This window comes from Mustela putorius, unplaced genomic scaffold, assembly GCF_011764305.1.
Source record: "Mustela putorius furo isolate JIRA1106 unplaced genomic scaffold, ASM1176430v1.1 tig00003845_pilon_pilon_pilon, whole genome shotgun sequence".
In the NCBI taxonomy this organism is placed as follows: Eukaryota; Metazoa; Chordata; class Mammalia; order Carnivora; family Mustelidae; genus Mustela; species Mustela putorius.
The window spans coordinates 89100851-89124779 of NW_025421998.1; the positions used below are offsets into that span (position 1 = coordinate 89100851).

The 23929-nt window shown below is 45.0% G+C and overlaps 1 protein-coding gene across 4 annotated transcripts in view; it reads right to left on the reverse strand.

Annotated features, from left to right (window-relative positions):
- Window positions 1–19261: 19261 nt before the first annotated feature.
- The window catches only part of CNOT4 (CCR4-NOT transcription complex subunit 4), a 140120-nt gene continuing 135452 nt past the window's right edge, over window positions 19262–23929 (reverse strand). For 2 of the 4 annotated variants that reach the window (XM_004741704.3, XM_004741703.3), the window contains exons 11-12: window positions 21345–21557; window positions 19262–20672 (exon numbers count right to left, since the gene is read on the reverse strand). In XM_004741704.3, the coding sequence (XP_004741761.1) occupies window positions 20371–20672; window positions 21345–21557 (515 nt within the window). In that variant the 3' untranslated portion in view covers window positions 19262–20370. The remainder of the gene's footprint in view (window positions 20673–21344; window positions 21558–23929) is intronic. The other 2 variants (XM_004741706.3, XM_004741705.3) reach the window with 1 other exon arrangement.

A 23929-nucleotide genomic window follows, 5' to 3' on the forward strand; every position in this document is an offset into this window, starting at 1 on the left:
GTGTCGCCTTCTTTGTGAGGACACAGAAACTTATTAGGAAGACACCGTGGAAGAATAATATTCTGGGAATAATAATAGTGTTAAGTTCTTCTGGCAAAAATAATCACCACTTATGGACGGAGAGATTTCAGCAGGCAGGTAGCTGAGGGAGTCACCCGTGAGGGGAAATGGAAAAGCAAGGGTATTGGGGGTCTCCAAGAGGCGGCCGTGTGCCACGTTCTCAGGGATAGACCACCAAGAGGCCAACAAGACCCCACAGAAGGACCATTGGTATGGATGCCCTGCTCCTTGGACCACAGATAACAACCCCAGGAGAATCAGAGGTGGTCAAGCCAACCCACAGATCTGAAAGACAAGGCCTTCTTAGTGGGACACACGTGAATTGACCAACATAGTCTAGACCTACAATGGACTCCTCAGGGGACACCTGTGAGCACAAGTGACTCGGGCCCAGAAGGGGTGCTCCCCAAGCCCTGGCACCACCCAAGTGCTCCCAAATTTAACCTCAAACTCCCAAAAAGGGGGAGAACCCCAACCAGAAGGTTGAATGTCCACCAGCCCAGTAGAATGGGGGAGGACAGTAAAAATTAACGTGTTCTCCTTTTGGTCCACCTGCATTTGGGGATTGAAATTCACACGTGTTATGAACATCTTAAAGAAGAAGGAGGGCTGAGCATCTGAGTCACCAGAAAATGTCTCCAGGGGTAGCAGCTGTGGTTGTTGGGCTACGGACAAAGCAGAATCAGCATCTGTCCTTCCCACACACCACCTCCATCAGATGCTTAAATTGGGGCCCAGTCATCAAGGAGGGTGCCCATGATTGGCCCCTCACCGCACCATCCCCGATGTTGTACTTACCGAGGTGCGTCTGGCACTGGGGTCCTTGAAGATTCTCTGCCCTCCAGGGCTTGACCGCAGCGGAGCTGGTGGGATCCCGGGTCTGATGACACTCCCCAGCTCCTACAAGTCCTCCCCTGCTAATGTAAGCACTAGCTCCTCTTTATGAATGAGCTGCAGCTGGGAGGTGTGGGAGTCCAGGACCAGACACTACCGAACACCTGTGCTATAGACTGGTCTCTCCAAAATTCATGTTAAATCCTACTGCCCAATGTAATGGTATTTGGAGAGGGGGACTTTGGGAGGTGATTCAGTTGAAAGTGTTGGAACCCTCATATATGGAATTAATGCCCTTATAAGAGACCCCAGAGACCGCTCTTGGCCCATCTGCCATGGGAGGACACAGAGAGAAGATGGCTGTCTACAACCTTGAAAAATAAATGTTTGTTGCTAAAGCTACCCCGCCTATGGTATTTTATCATAACAACCCAAACAGATTAAGACAATCTGGCATGTGTGGAATTCCCTTGTGACTGGCTTTATGAGAAGAAAATAGTGGTTTTGGACTCTGGCCTTTTCTTTGCTCAATCTCTCCTAATAGGAGTTTGACCTAAATATTTCTTGCACACGGTGTTCATCTTCCCTTCGATCGCTTCCACGGGGGCTCAGTAGCAATGGAGCTTGGGCTACATCTTAAAGATGCTTCTCCCAAGAAGCACACAAGGCGGCCGTCATGGGTAGTTTCTGGCCAAGACCTACACACCCTCAGTCCTCCACTGAATGCCAGCCTGGCATAATGTTCAAAGGCTGACTCTGGTGCCCATTCGTGTAAACTTCCCTTCCCTCTTCTTTTTGCCTCCATCTTCTTGCTGAGAAATCTTCTCTCTGGAAAGTAGAACTCAAGATTATGAAAGCTGCAAAGAACCATAGGAAAAAACGAAGTCCCAGAGATGTCCCTCGTCTCAGTGAATGACGTCACCATCCACCAAACATCCAAATCTGAGCTTGGTCCACCCTATGCGATTCTTCCCAAGTTCTGCCAAATCTACCTCCTAGAGATGTCTTGTGCGTGTCCCATTCTCTCTAGTGCCAGCAAATATATTAACTTCATCTCCTTCTTTCAAGTCTACGTCGTCATCCCTATGATTTTATGCACAGCAATCTGGATAAACTTAAAATCATCAATCTTGGCATGCCATTCCCCTCTTTAAAACTCCTGCTGCATCCTGTGCCCTGAGGATGTAGTAAAACTAACCCTTAGCATGGTCTATGATGTCCCTCACGACTTGGCTCCCTTGAGCCCCATGGCTCACCGAGCCCATCACACGGTGTCTGGTGCACACACAGCAGGTCCTCCGTTAACAAGAGTTGGGTTAAATCAAATGATCCAAGTTCAGTCAGTCTGTCTGAGTCTTTAACTTGTGACGCTGAACTCGGCCTAGGTCTTCGTCCAGAAAGATGTAGACTGACTTCAATGCCTCCCCTTTCACTGCCCAAGGTTCTGGCTACACAACAACAGGGAATGTCTGTAAGACCAGGTTCTGGGCTCCTCTGGCTCAGCCCGGGAAGGACAATATGGGACTGAGCGTTTGCGGGGCAGACCCTCAAGGCTAGAGATGCTGCTGTCATTGCCATGAGGGCAGGCACAGGGCTGGCTTTTCTCTAAAACTTTAGAAATCTCAATCTCCATTTCAGAGAGTGATACAGCCCCTTCAGGAGGGACAGAGCTTAACTAAGATCTTTGGCCTCCATGCTGGGTTTAAAATGTACCTGGGGGGGGGGGGGGAATAAAAAGGATTAATATGAAATTTCCTGCCGAGCACTAGTGAGGAAATCTGTAGGATTAAAACCCCTGCCATTTCCTTACCCCACCCCCATGCCCAAAGTTGACCTGGCCTGAAATAATCTTTTCTTTTCTTTGGCTAATAACTTCCTTGCCCCGCCTCCTTCCTTTAAACACCTTCCATTATGTCCAACCACTGCTTGATTCGTGGACCCCTTAATAAGCCAATTAGGTCTTGAAAAAAGAAAAGACTGTACCAGGGATTTTGGTCTCTTTAAGGAATGGGGGGGTCAACAGATTGGAAGATGACTGCCATTGAGGAGGTAATCTGTCACTCACAGGTCTCAAGAGGATGGGAGTGGCAGGCCTTGCCAGACCACACAGGAAGAGCCTCGCTGGGCTCTGCTCGCACTGGGCTCGCTGCTCAGCAGGGAGCCTGCTTCCCCCTCTCTCTCTGCCTGCATCTCTGCCTACTTGTGATCTCTGTCTGTCAAATAAATACATAAAATCCTTAAAAAGAGAGAGAAAAGCGGGGGTGGGGGAAGCATGAGCAACAGCCTGTATTGTGTGTTTTTGCCAGGAGGAGTGAAGGAAGCCGAATAAAATAGCTGAACAGGCTTAGGACTGGCTGGTTTGCCTCGTTCTGGCCATCTCCAGGACTTAGGTGCCGTCTCTCGTTGGCTGGTGTCCCACTCTGGAATGAGTAATGCAGGAGGTAATGGTTTGACCAGTAAAGGCAGTAGAGGTGCTGGTTGAGGGTTTAGACTCTGGATTGGCTGGTTGGCATATGAAAGTCCCCCTCACAGAGGTGTTGTCTGCGGTGTCTAGGAACCAGCTAGCTCAGTCTTTCCTTGCTCAGTGAGCCCTGAATGCCAGAAGGCCAGGAATACAGAAAATATAGTTGATACAGTGCCAGATGGGAGAGCCTCTCACGGGCACACCGCCCACCAGAGAAGCTGCCCCGTGGCCTCACCTTTGCCACCGTCCACGTTGTAAGAACCCGAGTCCCTTCATCCATGAAAGAGCAAAGGAAGACTTCTGGGAGACAGAAGTGAGAGGGTTCGATAAAACTTTCCTCGTTCTTTCTGAATAGGCTTCGTAGCAGGGTGAAAAAGAAGTCAACCAATGTCAGAGCTGGGAAAGAAGGGAGAGGGGGTGCCAACGACCTCAGGGGACAGGGGGTGCCCAGTAGCTTAGAGGTCAGTGGAGTCACGTGGCCTTGGGTCACCTGCTTCTGAGTCACTTGGCTTTTGGTCTGAGCATCCAACTGGCCAGTCCCAAGAGGCAGTCCTCAAGGATGTCTCCCGGCCTCCCACAGAATCAAGGGTCGAATCAAGGTGTGCAGAGAGCCCGGAGGGGCTGCGGGTAGGGGGACACGGCCAGGGTCAGAGCAGCCGGCCGGATCAGACTTAGTCGCTTGGGCTTATGGAAAGGAAGGAGATCATGGGACCAGGGCGAGCAGACAGCCAAAGGCACCTGATTAAGTTCCTCTCTAGGTGTTTTTCGCAGTCATGTTAAATTTTAGGTGGAAATCAGGCACTGCGTAAGTGGAGTTGTGGGTTTACAAGGCTTAGGAATTAGAAGTAAATTGTCACGGCATTGAAATGATGAAGTCACCAGCAGAATCGTGGGACTAAGGCAGGACAGAGGCCGGGACAACCCCCTTCCCCAGCTGAGGTCCCGGCCCCATTAGCTCCTGATCTTGGTCCTTTTTTGGTCTTTCCCTAAAGATTTTAATTTTTAGTCATCTCTGCACCTAATGTGGGGCTCGAACCCACAACCCAAAGATCAAGAGTCACATGCGCTACCTACTGAGCCAGCCGAGGGCCCCCAGAGTCCCCTGTTTTAATGCAACAGAGCCTCCTGCCTCTGAATGTGGAAAGATGACTAGCCCCGGCTCTAAGAATTGTCACTAAGCCTCTAATCATTACCTTAAAACGTGTTCCCAGACCAGCGACCACTCTGGGATCCCAGATAGGGCCCTTAACACATTAGAGAATGGAAGGTGAGGAATCTGACAAATATGATTCCCAGAGGAGATGAAGAAAGGTGTCCTGTGGCAAGGGCCACATTTATAAGCACTTGGATCTCTTGCAGTCAGGGCAGGCTTCCTGTAGGAGGTGGGCGGGAAAGAAGAGGAGGGAGGCTGGAAATGGAAGAACTGGGGGCGTGGTGGGGCCGAGGACTCGGGAGGCTAAAGGCCCGCTCTCCTCAGGTCTCTCCTCTCTGGGTGCCCATGAAAGTGGCTCCCATGAGAAGGTGAAACCACATCACGGTCCAGTGGAGGGCACTTCTATTGATTTTATATTTGATGATGCACCTTCTCCCACCACGGTTTCCTGGCACAGAGCTGAGAGGGTTTCTTCACGCAACTGCAGGCCTGACCAACAGAAGGTGACACGGATCCGTATTCCAGCTCGAGGACAGCGGGGACGACGGAGGGACTTCAGTGAGATCATTTGGGACGCTCGGAGATGGAGTCCCTGCTGGGGCTTTCTGCCACAGTCCTGGAGGGCTGTTCTCTTCGGCCTTCAGAACGGGTTTCTTGCCCTCACGTCTTGCTAGCAACTTGCCCCCGTATTGTGCCTTTTTCTTTCCATCAGAGGACTGAGAAGGCTACTGCCTTGCCCTTGGTTCATCTAAAACTGAACAACGACCTACAAGGACCAGCTTCAACATGAAACATCATCCCGCTTCGACGGGCTAAATCCGTTATATGGCATGACCCAAGCGGGCTGTGAAGCTGGGGGCCTACATGGACACCCCACACGGCTCCCCACAGAAGGGTCCTCTCACCCGAGAGCACCTGCCCCAGCGAGAAGGGAATTTTTCTGGATGTCTGACAAGAAGGCTGCTCCGGGGAGCTTTCCCTCAGTCTGAGACTGAACTTGGCCCCCCAGCAAGCATGCGCTGGGCTCATCTGGACAGTGTTGGCCTGGATGGGAAATGGGCCAGCTCCCTCATCCTGACTGGCAGGTTTCTCAATGTCATGCCTACTGTCACACCTTTGAGGGCTGCCCTAATGCCACTATTTTTAGCCTCTTGTACGAGGAAGCCACCAGCACCTCAGCCAGTCTGTCCTCACGCATGACCTGAATGGGGGCACCACTGGCCATATGAGGGAGAATCTCAGCTCACTTCCTTAGAGCTTTCCGGCCCGGGTCTTCATCCCACCTCCTCCAGCCCAGACTCTCTAGATCAGCTCCTGGCCCTAAACGAAGCCATCTGCCAATACCAGGGCCCTAAGAAGCCAGCCCAGGAGAAAGGGTGAGTGGATTAGGCCAAGGAAACCAGAAACCAGATAAGCCATGAGGCCTTGGAGGGGACTGAGTGATACCTGGGGACAGTGAGTCATAAAAACCAAGTCCCAGGAAGGACCTTGAGTTTTGCCGTATCCCCCAGTCATACACAGCATCCTGGCGCTGGCCAGTCATCTGGAAAACGGGGACCACAGTCACAAAGGGAAGAGAGTGGGAATGTATCAGAACGGGGAAGAATTTTCAGAATCACTTAATCCAAACCCTTCATTTTACAGATGAGCAAAGTGATTCAGAACAGTGTCACACAGGGAGTTAGAGGCCAACAGAACCAGGATCCAGATTTTCTAACACCCACCAGGTCCCATGTCAGCCATGAATATCACAGCACTGGGTACGTGAGCTTAGGTCCTGTTCGAGAATCAAGAAAACCGTCCTAGCCTATGAGTTCCCAAAGCCGAGTTGTTGAAGAGATTCTCTCAAAGGTCACCAGAAGCCCCAATTTCCCACTCACTGTCTTTGCAGTGTCATTTGTAATTACAAAAGAGGTTTTTCTGTCTTCAGTTTAAGGCCCTCACAGTTAGACAGAGAAGAGGCCTCGAGGGTTTCCCAGAGACGGGAGGTGTCACTGAAGATGGTGACAGCCCGTGGTCAACAGGTAAGACTGGGCTTTAATTGGAATTACAAGAGTAAACAAGAGATTAAGAATGAGGATTAATCATAAAACCTCTAGTGCTCTTTGCAAAGGAGGGGAAGAATCTCATATTTTTAAGATTTTATTTATTTATTTGACAGACACAGATCACAAGTAGTCAGAGAGGCAGGCAGAGATAGAGGAGGAAGCGGGCTCCCCGCTGAGCAGAGAGCCCGATGCGGGGCTCGATCCCAGGACCCTGAGATCATGACCTGAGCCGAAGGCAGAGACTTTAACCCACTGAGCCACCCAGGTGCCCCAAGAATCTCATATTTTTAAAAAACATTAAGGCCGCCTGGTGGCTCAGTTGGCTAACCACGTGACTCTTGATTTTGTCTCAAGTCAGGATCTCAGGGTCATGAGGTGGAGCTCGAAATTGGGCTCTGCACTGGGTGTGGAACCTGCTCGAGATTCTCTGGCTTCCTCTGCCCCTCCCCCAACCCCTCCATAAACAAATAAATACATCTTAAAAAAACAAAAAAACGAAACAAAACAACCAAGTAGTCTCCAGTGACGATTACCACTTCCTCACTTCCCATTCACTTCACCCACTAGGATCACACGGCCTCCCTCCCTCCGGAGAAGGTCCCTCTTACCTCCCAGTTTCCAGACCTACCAACTGTCTTGTCTTCATCCCAACTGGGACTGACCATGACACTCTTTCCTCTCTTAGCGTCCATGTTGTGGTTGTTGTTTCCTATTTCTTCTCAGTCTCATAAGCTGACATCAGTTCTTCAAGATCCCATTTATGGCTCTTTTTCCCCTCACTCCTTCCTAAATGATTTTGGTTCCATACTACGACCCACACACTAACAAGCCCTACATGGTTCTCTCTGGCTCTGTCTTCCTACTTGAGCTCCACTGTTGTGTGTGTGTGTGTGTGTGTGTGTGTGTGTACATATACGTTTTCACCACACAGCAGACCCCCCAAATCCAACTCCTTGTTCTCTTCTCTCTGAACCAACATGTACACAGTCATCCAAGCCAAAGACCTCAGCCATCTGTCTTCTTCTCTTACCTGACCTCTTCCTCCAGATGTAAGTCCCGCCAATTACCCGTCAGCAATGTCTCTTGAATTAAAATTGCTCTTATTGAAGGGGGAAAAAAAGAGAAAAAAAGAATTGCTTTTTTCCTCTTTATCCTCATTATCTCAATTTGGACTCATGCACACTTTCTTACCGGGATGACCGGCTTTGGTTTGTTGTTGTTGTTGTTTTACTGTGATAAAATACACGTAACATAAAATTTACAGTTTTAACCTTTTTTCAGGGTACAGTTCAGTGGCGTTAAACACAGTCATCGTTGTGCTACCCATCTCAGAGCTTTTCTATCATCCCAAAACTGCTAAACTTAAACTCTGGGCTCATTAAATAGAAACTCCTAATTTGCTCTTCTCCCACTATTCATTCCTTCTCCGTGGATTTGACTATTTTAGGTACCTCATATAATTGGAATCTTATAGTAGTTGTCCTTTTGTGTCTGGCTTATTCTCAGTAGCTTTTTAACTGGTTTCCTTACATCTCGTTTTTATTCTTCCCCAACCGATGTGTGGAGTAAAATCTACATATCTTTGTAAGACATGGTGTCTTTGTAAGATATGAAAAGTCCATGTTGACTACAAGGAAAAGCACATGCTCCTCAACTTGGTGGTCAAGACCTTTTGAAATCTGGCCACAACTTACCTCTCCAGCTTCACCTCTGGCTTTTCCTCCAACAATCCCCCAATCACACCACGCTACCTGGTATGTCCCTTCATGCCTTCCTCACTGTCCTGCACCTGCCACCTCCCTGCTTGGAATGCCATTTGCTTTCCATCCTCTGAGCCCTCAGCCGAATCCCCAGGCTTCACTCAGCAAACTCTACTCATCCTTTGGAGCCCAGCTTCCATTTTCCTTCCCCTGGGAAGTTGGCCTTGATCTTTCATTACTGAACTGAACCTTTCCTCCACTATGTTACTACATCACTTGTATATATAGGATTTACATACTTTTCATTTTGTCTTATGTTTTCCAATCAAAAAGCTTGAAGAGGGGCACCTGGGTGGCTCAGTGGGTTAAAGCCTCTGCCTTCGGCTCAGGTCATGATCTCAGGGTCCTGGGATCGAGTCCCGCATCGGGCTCTCTGCTGGGCGGGGAGCCTGCTTCCCTCTCTCTCTCTCTCTCTGCCTGCCTCTCCATCTACTTGTGATTTCTCTCTGTCAAATAAATAAATAAAATCTTAAAAAAAAAAAAAAGCTTGAAGAAATATTGATGCCAGTCTCCTCTTTGAGGTTGTGATTTCCTGGTGGTCAGGAACACATCTTTTTATCCTTGGTATTCTCACTGGGTACTCAATGAATATTTGTTCAAGGGACAAATTAAAATATTCATCCATCTATACTGGGTTAAAATGATAGATAAGAACACATTAGCTGGTCCCTATGAGACTTCTGAGATACGGGATTCCAACATACACTTTCGATACCCTGCACACACGGCACAGGAGTATCTTCTCCAGAAACGAAAAGCCGGGATAACAGTTGCTCTCACAACATCTGGTTATGATTAGTAGCTCTTTAAGTGTCAAACATAATAAGGGCAATTACTCAAAGTTGTCATCTTGATAGCCTGAGGCAATCAGACCCAAAGCTTCCCCCAGGAGGGTTGGTAGCAGAATTCAAATGTGGAAACCACTCGAACAGCAGGTCTTCCTGATGGGAAACTGTGGGTGCCATTCCCTGGGGCGGGGAGTGATATGCAAAGTACAGTGTGGCCTGTGGGGGCTGCCCAGGGGGTCCTTCACTGACACCAGAGACGTCCAATGTAAGCCCCTCTACTCAGCCTGAACCTAGGCAGCAGGATTTCATGAGAAGAGAGCATTTCGCAGCAATCAGACATTCTTTGTATTTGTGGGGCACCTCAGCTTCAAAGCACGGTCATTCACAACATTTCATTTAGCTTCACCGCCATCTGCATACGATGATCCCGATGCGTCGATGAAGAAACAAGCTAGCCTGGGTGCTGTGGTCTTCCCAAGGCCATGGCAGTAGAGTGACACCTTCCAGCCAGAGCCTGGGTATCTTGAGGTTATTGAAGGTTTTTAATACAGAGCTCACAAGTCCTTTGTCCCAGTCCATTGTTGATCTGATTTCAGTTATGGTGTTTTGTTTTTAAAATTCTTAAAATTTCAGTTTGGTAAACTGATCAAGATTTTGCCTTTAGGGTCCTGTACTTTGAGTTTTACTTACAATGTTTTCCTTACCCCACGACTATAAACATGTTTCTCCTCATTTTTGATAGGACCGTATTATTCACTGCTGGACCATTTGCCTAATGGTGATCTCTGTCACCCAAATAGGAACCCTAAGAAATAGTCATATCTTTTGTTGTCAGCTGTATCCATACAGCCTGTCACAGCCTGGTCCTTCCGTGTTTAATACATGTTTAGACTTAAAAAAAAAAAAAAAAAAAAGAGGGGTCCCTGGGTGGCTCAGTGAGTTGAGTGTCCAGTTCTTGGTTTCACCTCAGGTCATGATCTCAAGGTCAGTGACATTGAGCCTCACGTAGGGCTACAAGCTTAGCTTCGGATTCTCTCTCTCTCTCTCTCTCTGCCCCTCCCCACTTATGCTCATTTGCTCTCTCAAATAAATAACTAAATCTTTTTAAAAAATGATGTGGGTTTTATTAACAAGAGAATGCAGATATCCCTGGAAGAAAGTCAATATAGGAATTTGGGGTGTTGTGAATTTTATAATATTCTGTGTACATTCTGTTAAGTTTTACCCTCCATGTTGAATTCTGGCTATTGCTCAGTTCTGCGGTAATCCCCAGAGAATTATAAAATCCCGAGTTTGGGAAGAAAGGTTAGGGATTGTGGAGGGCTCCTGCATCTTGGTTGGTGGGTCCTTCCTTCACAAGGCTCTGTCCCCAGTTATAGGCTGTTGTGGGCACAGTTGCTCAGACCCCAATTCCTCTTCTGGGAGACTGAAGTATGTTCTAAGAACACCCCCTACTGTTGGCCTTCTGTGGGCCCAAACCTTATGGAAAGCACCTTGATTCCTTCCTGTCCCCCACCTCCAAAGTCCCACCATCAGATTTTCTGTCCTGTCTATGTAAGGTCTTGTGCACCACCTCCTTTCCTTTCTTTTACTCTAAGACTAAAGCGCATTTCTGGGCAATATTAAATTATTCTGATTGGGTCCATTTCAGGGAAAAGTATCCCTCTTACTAAGAGTAAACCTCCACTTGCACTCTTGATTCTGTTCGGTTGTTTTTTTGTTCAAATTTACTTTTGGGGGGTACCTGGGTGGCTCAGTAGGTTAAGCATCGGACTCTTGGTTTCGGCTCAGGTCATGATCCCAGTCAAAGACATGAGCTGGAACCCGTGCATCAGGCTCCCTGCTCAGCAGGAAGTCTTCTTGAGATTCTCTCCCTCTGCCTCTGTGTGTGTGTGTGTGTGTGTGTGTGTGTGTGCACACGTGTGCGCACTCTATTTCACACTTTCTCTCGGTCTCCCAAATAAATAAGTCTTCTTTAAAAATTCACTTTTTCGGGTGCCTAGATGGCTCAGTGGGTTAAGCCTCTGCCTTCAGCTCAGGTCATGATCTCAGGCTCCTGGGATCGAGCCCCACATCAGGCTCTCTGCTTAGCAGGGAGCCTGCTCCCACCTCTCTCTTCTCTTCTCTCTACCAACTTGTGATCTCTCTCTTTTTGTCTATCAAATAAATAAATAAAATCTTCTAAAAAAATTTTTTTTAAATTTTCACTTTTTCAAATTCTTTGTCTTCTCTGACTTCTAATCAGTTTGTGATTTCCCTCAGGGTGGAGGCTGCGTCCTTTACTCTGGTTTTGCCTCTCAAACTGTGTTGTCATTATCCCTTTATCAGACTTCTTTGCAGTTTTATTTCCGATTCTTTAATTCCTAGTCATTCTTCATTCTTCAATCTACTGCAATTGGCTTTTAGTACCGCCACTGGATTAAAACCAATCCCTTGAAGATTACTGATCTCCTGCCAATAAAATGTAACAGCACCACAGCCTCCAAAATTTCTTTCCTTCCCTCCCTCATTTACTTGAACTGAATGTCAGGAAGTATGCTAAGCCCTGGGGATATGGAGACAAGAAGAATCATCCCTTTATCAGTAAAGGTACCTATAAGGTACTAAGGAAGGTGGGACCACCTAAGTTTGCCCAGGAGTGCAAGAGAAGGCTTCAAGGAGCAGGCTACCATGACGGGGCCATGAATAATGTGTGCATTCTGGGTTGACAGAACAGACAGTCAAGGAACAGGTGCATAGTCTCATGAAGTAGAGAACATCATTCTGTCTGCTAGGGGGGCGGCACTGGGTGCCACACCAGCAAAACTTAAATTTCATTATGAAAGTACCGGGGCTGGGGGAGGTTTTAGAGAGTTTTGACAGGGAGGTGACATGACTCCTTCTAGATGCTCTAAACCACGGGAGCCAGTTTGTCTGTTGACCGCTTGTCATCTGCCCTCCACCCCCGCCTGCTCTCCTCCCCTCTGTCGTTCTCACAGTTCTGGTTCCTTCCATCAGGATCCCAGGTTAGGTCCTGCTGATGAGAGGCACAGAGGTCAAACGTGAAAGGTCAGAGAGAAGTAGCTACTTTTCGAGAGGTGGCAGCAGGTAGGCGGCTGCTGGCAAACGTGAGGTTTGGGTAGCTGCTTCTCCGAGACCTCCTGAGAATCACCAAGTGGGTGCCACGAGCAGCCGAGAGCTCCTCGGTGAAGGTTCTTCTGACTCCTGCACTTCCAGATCTCCTGAAAGCCAGTAGAGCCCCTCTTGACTTTCCCTCTCCCAGCCTTTCCAGGGGGTATGGATGGGACCCCGGCTTCCTGACGGAACTAGTTCCTTTTCGTGAGTCCACATTTCCTTTTGTAAGCCCAACACTATGATTCTTGGCAGTTATCTGGCTCAAAACCACAGCCATAGCCTATTTCACCTTCATCCAAGTAAATACTTATATTAAATATAAATAAGATTTTATTATGTGTTGGACCTTTGGTTAAGAGCTGAGGCTAGACAGGTTAACAAGCAGATGATTTCTTGCTCTCAAAGAGCTTACAGTCTAGCAGAGGATCTAGAAGAAACCTAAGAAAGTTCTGAAGTTGTTTTTCTTTTATCCTTTACCTGCGTCCAGTAACGTGCAAAAATTCAAGATTCTGAAATCCCTCCTGAATTCTTTCACCTTTCCATTTACAACCCCCTGATCAACCAATAACCTCTACCTGGACTATTTCTTTAGCTTACTAGCCAGACGTTTTATGGTATCATGGGCCTTTTTTATGTTTTGTTTTGTTTTTTAAGATTTATGTCTTAGAGAGTATGTGAGAGCGAGTGTGCACATGCATGCACACGAAAGCGGGCAGGGCAGAGGGAGAGGGAGAGAAGCAGACCCCCTGCTGAGCAGGAACCTGAGGGGCTGAATCTCATGACCTCAGCTGAAACCAAGAGTTGGATGCTTAACCAACAGAGCCACAAGGCACCCCCTTTTTTATGTTTTGATAAAACACACATACACATACTATATTTTGCAGGCAATTTCAGGGAGTCATCAATAGTCCCTTTGAGGGGCGCCTGGGTGGCTCAGTGCGTTAAAGCGTCTGCCTTCAGCTCAGGTCATGATCCCAGGGTCCTGGGATGGAGCCCCGCATCGGGCTCTCTGCTCCACAGGGATCCTGCTTCCTCCTCTCTCTCTGCCTTCTTGCGATACTGTCAAATAAATAAATCTTTAATTTAAAAAAAAAAAATCGTCCCTTTGAGGCCAAACTCTACGTCCTTTAGGTTCATTCATTTACCCAAAAAAACCCCTCCGTTGCCTCTCCCGTCTTCCTCATTTCCATCTAGGGTTTTATATTCCTAAAGCACAATCTTCTCATGTCTCTCCCCTGAAATAGAAATTGGCAGTGGCTCATTTCCAACAAAATCAGTGCCCAATCCACCCTCGGGCTTTCTCTCTCACAAGTCCCCTACACAAACCCTAGGTTTCTTCTGAACCGAGATGCCATCCCCAAACATTGCCTGTGTGATCTCAACCCAAGTCTTTCTTTGCTCAGACTGTATTCCCCACCCCCAAGTCTCCGCTTATCTAAAGCTTTCCATTCTTTGAGCTACTTTGACATTTTGTACTTCAGACACTCATATTCAGTCTTGTTCTAGAGCCGACCAGACCCACTTTTTCAGATTATGAGAATGGGGATCATCTTATCTTTGTACCGCCTGAGGAACCTGGCATTATGCCTGGGCCATGCTAGATGTTTGAAAAAAAAGTTAGACTAAATTAAATCCGATCTCTTTCTCATGTTTTAGTTTCAGTTGTGTCTTCTTCCTATGCCCTCTCCTACATAACTGTCCTTTAAGTATTTGAAGACAATTACCTTGTCTTTGTTCCTTAGCTGTACAAAATCCAGAAGCCACTGGCTAACTTGGTAGTCCACTTTAATGTGAACAAAATGCAATATAAGCACAAAACAGTTAAGAGGTCCACAAGCGTCCTATTTCCCAACCAACTTTTGACTCACACTCTATGATTTGGGACAAAGAGTATCTCTTCAAACCCTTTTCTTCCACCACCACTTAGTAACATTACAGGAGAAACAGATAATCCCACCTTATCATAGTCATTCGATAACTACAAGCAAGAAATTGCACAAAGCACTTGTAGCTTTGGAACAGAAAGGGAGTATGACCAACGTCATGGATAGATGTGGCTGAGGATGGGTGACAAGTAGCTCTAGTTCTTTTGTTAGATCTGTGATCGGGACAAAAACCCAACTTTGGGCTTATTCACCCACTTTTTGCGTATTATAGAGATTGATAAAAGCTGAGGAATGCATGCTACCGGAATGAAATAAAAAAAACTTTTCTGGACTGCATAGCAGTTTTATAACAGCATTTTAGTTTTGTGAATAATAAAGGTGAAAATAAGAAAGCTGCAGATCAGTATTTCTCTTTAAATGCTCTTATTTATAAGCCCCAGGGTTTTTAAATTCCCCAGCGCCGCCCCCCCCAAATTCTATTTGGCCAATTAGTTTCCATTGCTTTTGTATACCTACTTCCTTCAATGATGAAGGGATGTTATGGAAGGAGGTGCCATGAGTACACTTAGAGCAGACATCCACCTAACGCACTCAGTTGCCCTCAGGGATGGATCAAATGCGACATACATTCTTTACAGTGTCCAACTCTTTCTTTTCAGATGTGCCCTAAACATTTGGGCTGATGTTAATGTTCTTTCCCAACTTTTTTGGGTTACCCCTAATAACATAATGATTTTACCCTTTAAGGGGATTTTTCTAATTATATATCCATTTCTTTAAATTGATTGGTTCAAAAATAATTTTAGAAATGTGTTTTTGAAGGCAGCTCTTCCTGATGGGGAAACTGCCTGAGTATCTGGAGGCTGTATCAGGACTAAATTAGCAATGTGTTATGCACAAAGGAGTACCGCTTTTTGCCACAAAACAAGTATTTGGTTTTTTAAAGAATTCACGCTAATGACTTGAGTCATCTTTCACTTGGATAAGCCACTTGGGTAGAAATAGTTACAACTAACAGGGTATATTTCCTGACATGTTTAAGGTATAGAAGCTAATTTTTTTAAAGTTTACATACCCTAAATATAATAAGGACCTTAAGTCAAACGATGTTGGTAAAAATTAGCTAGAAAACTCAAATAGTGTGTGCAGTGTGTACCATGTCTTCGGGTTCAGGCCATTGTGTGGGAGAGCACTACATGCATTCTGCTCCATATTGGCTTTCGTGGCATAATCCTTGCAGAGAGACATTGTTGACAGTTATTACCTATTCACAAGTTACAATTCATATACAGTTAAGGATAGGGTATTCTTTCCTCCTCTGCAATTTCTAGAGTTGTTCTAATTCAATGTAGCCTAGAAAATGACCCACATCCACCTGACTTGCAACACCCTCCCCTCCAAACGACAGTAAAAACTTGCCTTTAACATCCAGACTAATTATTTCAACCATTTAAGTAGTATGATGAGCTTTTGGAAAGCAAACTACTGACTATAAATCAAGAGCTTCACTGGAAAAGAGGATGTTAAAAATCCTGTTTGGAGAAACCACTTCAAGATCAACAAAACGAAGTGTGGGCAGGTGCCATTTACAGCAAGCCATAGACAACATGGCGGCTAGTGCTCATTGGCCAATAGCAAGAAGCTCCCCCTATCTTATCACTTCACAAATTATGCCTCGTAACTTATAAAATCAGAGCACAAATCTGGACTAAGATTGTAGATTAAACCTACATATTTAAATTAATTTCTTCCTAAAGGCCTACTGAAATTAGAATTAAAAAACAAAACAAAACAGGGAGATAGTGAGAAGAGACAGCAGAACAAAACTGGCAACCTAGAAAGTAGATGGGTTGAGTGAACTCAGCTGCTCTGGGAAGCCACAAGCTGAGATTGGGGAAACTGAGACCCATAGCAATTTACACCACAGAATCTTCAAGGACACGGAAACTGATAGTCCATGTGCTCCTAGAATGAAAGATAAAATGTGCAGAGTGATGCTAAAATAAAGACAATGGAGAAAGCTGTTGCAATATGTTAGCTCCCTAGATTCATTTCCCAACCCACACCATGGTGCAACCACATGTCCCCTAAGTGGGCAGGTATCTGAAGACTTGATCCCTGGAAAGGAAACTCAAAACAGGGATTAAGGGAATAGATGCATAATGTATACAGAGACTACCAATACAGCTGTGGCAGTCAGACCCTTACCTTCTAGGCCAGCCATCATATGACTCTCCATGGAACTGACCAGCCCAGAAGAAAAGGCCTAAAGACCTTGACAGTAGGGATTCTCCAGCACCCATCCAGATTCTCAAAACCCATCCAGATCTTCCAACAGTACAGTTCAAAGTTGGCAAGCCTTCATGCTTCCAAAACTTCCTATCAGCTTATTATAGTCTTATTCATGAGCAGATAATAGGAGAAGTCTCTGATATGGAAGATAGAGATCAAAGCAAATAGATAAAACCAACTCTACAAACACAAAACTACAAATATAAACAGTAACATTCAAATAAAATTTCCTAGAAAGAGGAGCAAAAGACAGAGATGGAAAATTGGAAAAAAAAAAAAAAAGCAGAGAAAGTCCAGAGGGTCTGATACTTGAATAATGGGATTTCTAGACAGGGAGAAGAGGGAAGATAATAGCAAGAAATTCACTAGGGAAATAAGAAAATTTCCCGGAACTGAAGGACATGAGTCACTAGATCTTAAAAATCTGCATGCCCATCGTGTGCAGCACAATGAATTAAAATTTAGCCATATCAAAGAACTCCATTGTGAAATTCCAGAACAGGGAAGACAATTTTTATAAACTTTCAGAGAGGGAGAAAAAAAGATTACATATAAGGGACCAGAACGGCTTTGGGCTTTTTAACAGCAATACCGATAGCAAGAAGCCAGTAGACTAACGCCTGTGAAGTTCTGAAGGGGAAAATATCTACAACTTAGAAACCTGTATCCACTAAACTATCAACTGAGAATATTTCCGTGCATGCAAATTACTGAAATATTTATCTCCCACACACCATTCTTTTCTCAAGAAGTTAGTGAAGGATGTTGCTCCTCCCAAAACTAGAGACAAAAGACAAAAAAAAAAAAAAAAAAGAGTAGGATGGAATATATATATGGAAGATTGCTGGGGGTTGCGGGGGAGACCCAAGAAAGGAGCGAGGCAATAGTAGCAGCAGGAATGATGACCCAGGAGAGACACACCGAAGGCTGTCAATACTAAGATTCCCACTACTCTTACATCAAGACTGCCTGTCGGGTTCTTTTTGGTACTTATCTGATTTTGACCAAACTTAGTGGCATTTCTGTTCTGTCCACCATGCCCCAGAGGGTGAATAAATCAGCCTAAGTTAAACGCCCCAATCCCATGGGTTATGCTTCAGCACTCCAGAGGACTGGAGAGAAGCAAGGTGGGGTGTTCTGAGCTGACACACAGAAAACAAGGCAGCAGACTGCTTCTTGAGACTCTGTCTCTGCCAGACACCCAGGACTGGACCCACGTACAAGCCCCTCCATGTGCACTGACTGTGGTGGACCCTGATTTCCAGGATGCACTTGGGACCCTGTGCACTGTCCCAGAACTGACTTTTATGAATTATCAGGGAAGCTAAAACCAAACTATGACCCAGAGAAGGTTTTGTTGATCTTCTCCTAAACGCCTTGATCTAACAACGACAGTACTGCCCTTTCCTTGCACGGCTAGGTTGTGGTTTACAGCTCAGCTTTTCCACTCCCAACAATCGTTCAGGGAGACATAGGTTAAGTGTCAAGACTCTCAAGAAAAGAACAGTCAACACGGAATCGAGATAGTGGTTGTTTGTGCACGGTGAGAAGAGAAAAGGGAGTGTAAGTGGAGAGGGGCAGGGAGGGAGTCCTTAAGATAGTGCAGGTTCTACGTTTAACTTGGGTGGTAGGCAACAGGTGTTTATTGTTTTATGATTATTCTTTAAATGACATTTACGTTGTATATGATTCATTGAACATACATACAATCACAGCACAGACTGCAAGGTCGAATTTCCCTTCTTTTACAGAAACAAGCAACATTTTTATTGACATATCCATACCTCAGGAATATTCAAGGCCCCCTTTCCCAAAAGCCTTGATTACAATTCACTGCTACCTGAATATTATCTCTGTGTTAACCCATCACTTTGTAGTACAATGTGAAAATTCCGAAGACCGAAGCCAAGTTCACAGGGCAAAAAGAATCTGCAGTTCCTAGTCCTCTCCCACACGAACATTTCGATTAAAACAAAACAAAACAAAACAAAAAAACTCAATTTACTATTCATGAGGTAACGTCTATTTGCAGTGACATTTGAGACTAGCCTGTTTATGTTTTCCAATAACCGTGCTGAAATTGTTTTTGGTTGCATTTCGGGTTTTGCAGCAAATTGAAGTACAAAGTATAGGTAAGAAAAAGAAATCAATCTGAAAGCACAGAATGCATGATTTAGAAGATCAACTTGATTCATTCGACAATGATTCCATTACTGGATATGGCTGAAAAGGTGCAAACTCCAGCTTTGGACTTGGGAATGTAATCCAAGCCAGGAAATGCAAACTATGCAGATCTTAGAAATCTGGTAGGGAGCGCTTCGTTCTGGCCCCCACCCTCTTCCCATCAGGGCCGTGACCATCTTCCCACTGTTAGGTACTCCCTAGAATAGGCTGGCCATAGAAGATCTGCCCATGGGATGTCTTCGTCAGAGACATTGTGGTCTCCCAAGCTCTTCCCCAGCACAGCCCTCACACACAGCACTGCTACGTGGATGCCACACCGGCTAGTCCCTCCGGGCCTCCCAAGCCAACCAACATCTCAGCACACCAACAGCTTATCTGCTCCTGTCTGGCACATGAGGCTTCTCAGCTGGAAAGGCTGGGTCTACATAACACGATAGCACAGGGAGGTATCTTCTACCCAAAGCTGCAGGAAGAGGAACTCTTGAGGACAAGGTGGGCTGATCTTCAAGACGGTCAAGACAGACAAGAAGATGAATTCCTTTTCTCATTTCTTCTTCTGTACCATTTTTCCTAGCGTTGAACATGAAAACCAATGGAAACATCTGATGACTGCTGTCACAAAATGTCTCAAACTCACATACAACAAAATGGAAAAACAAAAACAAGAAAACCCAAGGGTCATCATCAAGTTTTCTGTTTTATTTAAGATTTTAGTTTTAATTCTGAAGAAAGAGGTACATTTCCTTGTTTTTAGTTTTAGCGTCAGGTTATAACCAGGTTTCTGTTTTCTTTTCTCCTGTCTTTTCAATACTGCACAAACGTCCAGAAACTACAGGGTTAAGTAAAAGCTGCAGGCAAGGAGGTCAGAGAATTGCTCCTGATGGTGATCAGATGGCCCCAGAGCAGTGCTATCTCAGAGATAACGCCCTAATCAGGCAAATTTAAGGTAAAAGAAAAAAAGATTCTGACAGAGGAGAAAGACTGAAGAAATCACTTATATTTCAGCTCTTACGTTATGCATAGGTATTAAATCTGTGAATACTTTTCTTCTTTAAAACATTTCAATTTACTTTAAATCTAAAGCCCCAAATTTTTTTCTCCTTTAAAAAAAATCACTTCTCCCCTCCTCGTAAACTCTTTAGCGATAGGCCCGTTACTACTACACATCGATTTGTCTTTCTATCAACTTCCAATAAATCCTTTTGCTTAATGACACAATCAAGTCCTCTCCATCAACTTGCCGAAAGAATTAAAAATTGAATTAAATTAAAAGCATTTTCCCCTGCAATAGTGATAAGCTGAATACAAGATGGATGCCAGGACCACTGCTTTCCCCCATGCACTTAGCAATCTCACTTCAATTAACCTGGTTTTCAAACTTTTGTAGTTGATAATGCATTTACTTGACCTTTCCTAAAGATTAATCGTCATTTTCTGCTAAGCAGATTATGTCATTATTATGCGCAACAGACAGACAGTAATTTTCTAAGTATTGAGACTGCCCTTTGATTTTTTTTTTCCCCTCCTTAAAAAAGGCATTTTTCAGGAAACATTCAACAGTGTCACTCAAATGCTGGATCAACAGAAACTTTTACGATTAAAAAAAAAAAGAAGAAGATGGTAATGACCCTGTGATCGCATCGCATCTGGGGGGCGGGGAGAAAAAAAATTGATCAGGAACTGGATTCTTCAGAACGTAAGAGATGAGAAGGGAGCGGTGGGCGGGCTGAGGGGGAGAAAACAGGGTGCGACAAATCCTGCATTTTCTAATGGTTTCTCCTCTTTCCCTAATGGCGGTCCAGTGTTGAACTCTGTAGTAAATCTGTGGGGGTTTTGCTGGGGGGTCTGAAGGCTGTCTGAAAGCCTGGGGGTGGGGAGTGGAAGCTGGAAGGGTTTGAAGGAGGGGGGTAGGGATTCCAACTGGCTCTGTGCAGAGGGATCTGTGTGCTGAAGGGGGCGCTGTGGTGGGTCTGTGACGGAGCAGCACTGGGGCCGTCCATCTCTGTGAGGGCCTGAAGGGATTTTAGCCAGTGTGGAGGATTGTCATCTTGAAGAGAGTCTAAACTGTTTCCTGAAGTTGCTGGAATACCTGAGGAGAGAAAAGAAAACAAGAGGGGAAAATGGTGAGTCTGGGCAGAAAGAACCAGAAAGCCATCCAACAGAGAATTTTTAAGGTATGATTAGTTTACCCATAAAGAAACAGAAAAATTACAGTCTTCAACTCCTTCCAAATAAGACCTTTTTAATCTCACGTTCCTTTTGATCCTCCGCCCCCCAAGGACGATTCGTTGTGACAGAAACCCGTGTCCCCTCTTCCACTACACAGACACCATCCCCCACTGTCCCCAAGTCCCCAGAGTTGTACGCCATCATTCCCCAATTGCGCTTCTCCTTCTCTGACAGGGATACATACACAAGAGAGCCTTATAATAGAGAGCTTTATTTTAAAGAGTGGAGTATGTTCCTTTAAAAGGATAAATTAGATACTTTTGTACTTTGAGACCTGAAAAATACACACACGTTATCAGACGGGAGCACCTCCTTGCACCCAAAGAACCAACCTAGGTGCCAAGTGCCTTATACAACAAGGCCGCCAGAGTTAACCAAGACTGCACGACCCCAGACCACAAAACCGGCCACGCCACGTTTGTGGCTTGGTGAGAAGAAGTTAGTATCGAAGAGACCTGTTCTTTTTTAATCTCATCGGTGCTAAAAACCGAACGGATGGCAGTCAGTGGAGCTGAAGGAGTGAGAAAGTTACCTGTGATGATGGCTGGGTCTGTCCAGCTGCCAGGGCTGTCCCAACTCAGGCTGTCGGTGGTGGCAGGGTTGGACGTTGGTGCACTGTGGTTGGCGTTGGAGGGGGAGGAGGAATTGGGCAGTCCACCAAAGTTGATGTTAATGTTGGGTAGAAGTGCCCTTAGCCCGTCCTGCCATTCCTTCATATTTAAACTCTCTACAGAACTGCTGTTGTCTGGGAGATTTACCAACAAAAAAATGAAAGATAAAAAAAAAAAAAAATAAAAAGCTGACGTTAGAAACATATGTTGTTCTTTAGTGGTTAAGCGGGAGAAGAATTATTCTTTCTTTACTGAGCACTTAAGATGGGTTGTCCTAGCAAGATAAACGTGGTTAGGATTTTGCTCGTGAGCTGGGAGCCCCTGAAATCAGCGAGGAAAGACTTGCTCAAGGATCGGGAGAGGGAGCGTCTTGTCCTTCCTTACAGACACTTCACCATCTTGCACTTGTAAATCAATAATCCGGATTAAAAAGACTCCTTGCTCCGGAGCACAACTAAGTTCCAGCTACATTATGAAGTTTGAGTCACTGAGGCGTTTAGCCGGCTGAGCTGATTTACGCTATCAAGCCTGCGAAGTTCAATATAGGAGCTCATTTCTGAGCCCGTTAAATGGAAGAAAAGTCATTTTATGAAGAGTAAACATAAGCCAACAGAAAAGGACAAATAATTAAGTTCTTCCTGATGATAAAACTGGTAATGCATTTCAGAGGAGAAAGGCAGGAACGAATAGGCTTTTTGAATTTGAAAAGAGTGTATTTCCGTAGTCATCAATGAGGCCGAGCAGGCAGGGGCTGAGCTACCTTTCAGATGGGATTATTTCCAGCACAGTCTACCTACTCTGTTCCAACAGTTCTACTGAGCATTTAAAATCCAGTCCTGGAGTGCTTACAGCTAGTTCGCTGGCTCTATTTATGAACAGTGTCATACACTACAAGAAACTATCAATGTAAAAAGGCTTTTTATAAATTGTGGCTAAACTAACTGGATCTACCACCATCCAGAATCCACAAACTCTGATTGGTTGGAGGGGAAAAGGTGAAGCAGGGCTACCGGAGTAGTTGTTTTATGGGAAATAGGAATGTAGGTCAAACTATCACTGAGGTTTTTGAGAAGAGCATAGAGAATTGATTAGCAATCAGCACGGATGATGATGACGATGACGACGACGATGATGATACTCTATCAGGCGGTCTATGCTATTTGGTGAATTCAGAATTTTCTAATTCTGCTTTGCACCAATTACTGTTCTATGCCAAATGGTATCATATTTCAGTAAGTGAAGCATTTAACCCTACTGACCTTATTTATAAAAAGAAAAAAACAAGCTACAATCAAAGCCAACAAAAGTCATCCCTGAATTACTAAGATGAAGAAGAGGCCATCTATGCCATACAGACAAGCCAAGATAAGGGCAAATAAATTCTTCAAACCCACTTTCCTTTCAGTGCAGTTTCCTAAGGCTCATCCTTCTGTCTGCATCCCACTTTACATGTGCATTGAGTTGTACAATTCGCAAGGCCCCCTCATAGTCAATTATTATTTCATTTGACCCTCACGTTGTGAGGTAGGCAGAGCAGAGAGAATCCTCTCCATTTAACAGATAAAGAAACACACTCCAGAATAATTTGCTCAAGGTCACATCATTGGTATAACAAGGACTTGAACCCAGACCTTATCTGAGTTGTTTTTTTAATACCACCAAGCTCTCTCTCTTGATCTACATGGTACAGACTATCAGCTGACTTTTTAATGGGCCAAATATTTAAGGGAAAACCCAGGAGTCTATAAGATCCATGACTAAAAGGAAGCAAAAAAGAAACACGGCAACATGACAGTATACCCACGGGCCATGATTAGCAGGATAGAGATATATTTTGACTGAAGGAACAAACTGGACTCGGCACTCAAGTCAGGGGGCTTGGGGGGCTGGTTTCTGATCAACAGTGCAATCATCCGACTGCATGAGACACTAACAAGATCACACCACAAAGTTCCAAAACACTGTCGATTACAGGAAGGTTTGGTGGCTATGCACGTTTGAACCTTTAAAGTGGTCAAACTGTTGGACCAAATAACTTAAAATGGTTTTCCATCAGCCAGAGACTGAACTCTAAACAAGGAAAGCTTCTCAGCAAGGAAATGAAATCCCCCGATATAAAAAGATGATGTATAACTACAAGGGAAAATTCTGAGGAAGATCAATGCCATTGAACTAAGTAGCCCAAGTCAATAAGACGCCTATGCAGATGATTTGAGTCCCTCTTTTCCATGGAATCAAGAAGAAGAAAATACCGCATAACGTAGTAATACAATTTTCTCCCTACTTTTGCTTTATATTTGGTGAGAACTGGAACTAAGGAACCCCTAATTTTGCATTAACATAATAATATCTGCATTTGTATAAAGTTTATTTGAAAATTAGTATTGCAATGAAGTCAAAAGACACTTGGGCACAGGGAGGGGATATATAGGAACTCTGCAATTTCCACTCAGTTTTGCTATAAACTTAAAACACTCTAAAAACCAAAACATTTTTTAAAAGGATG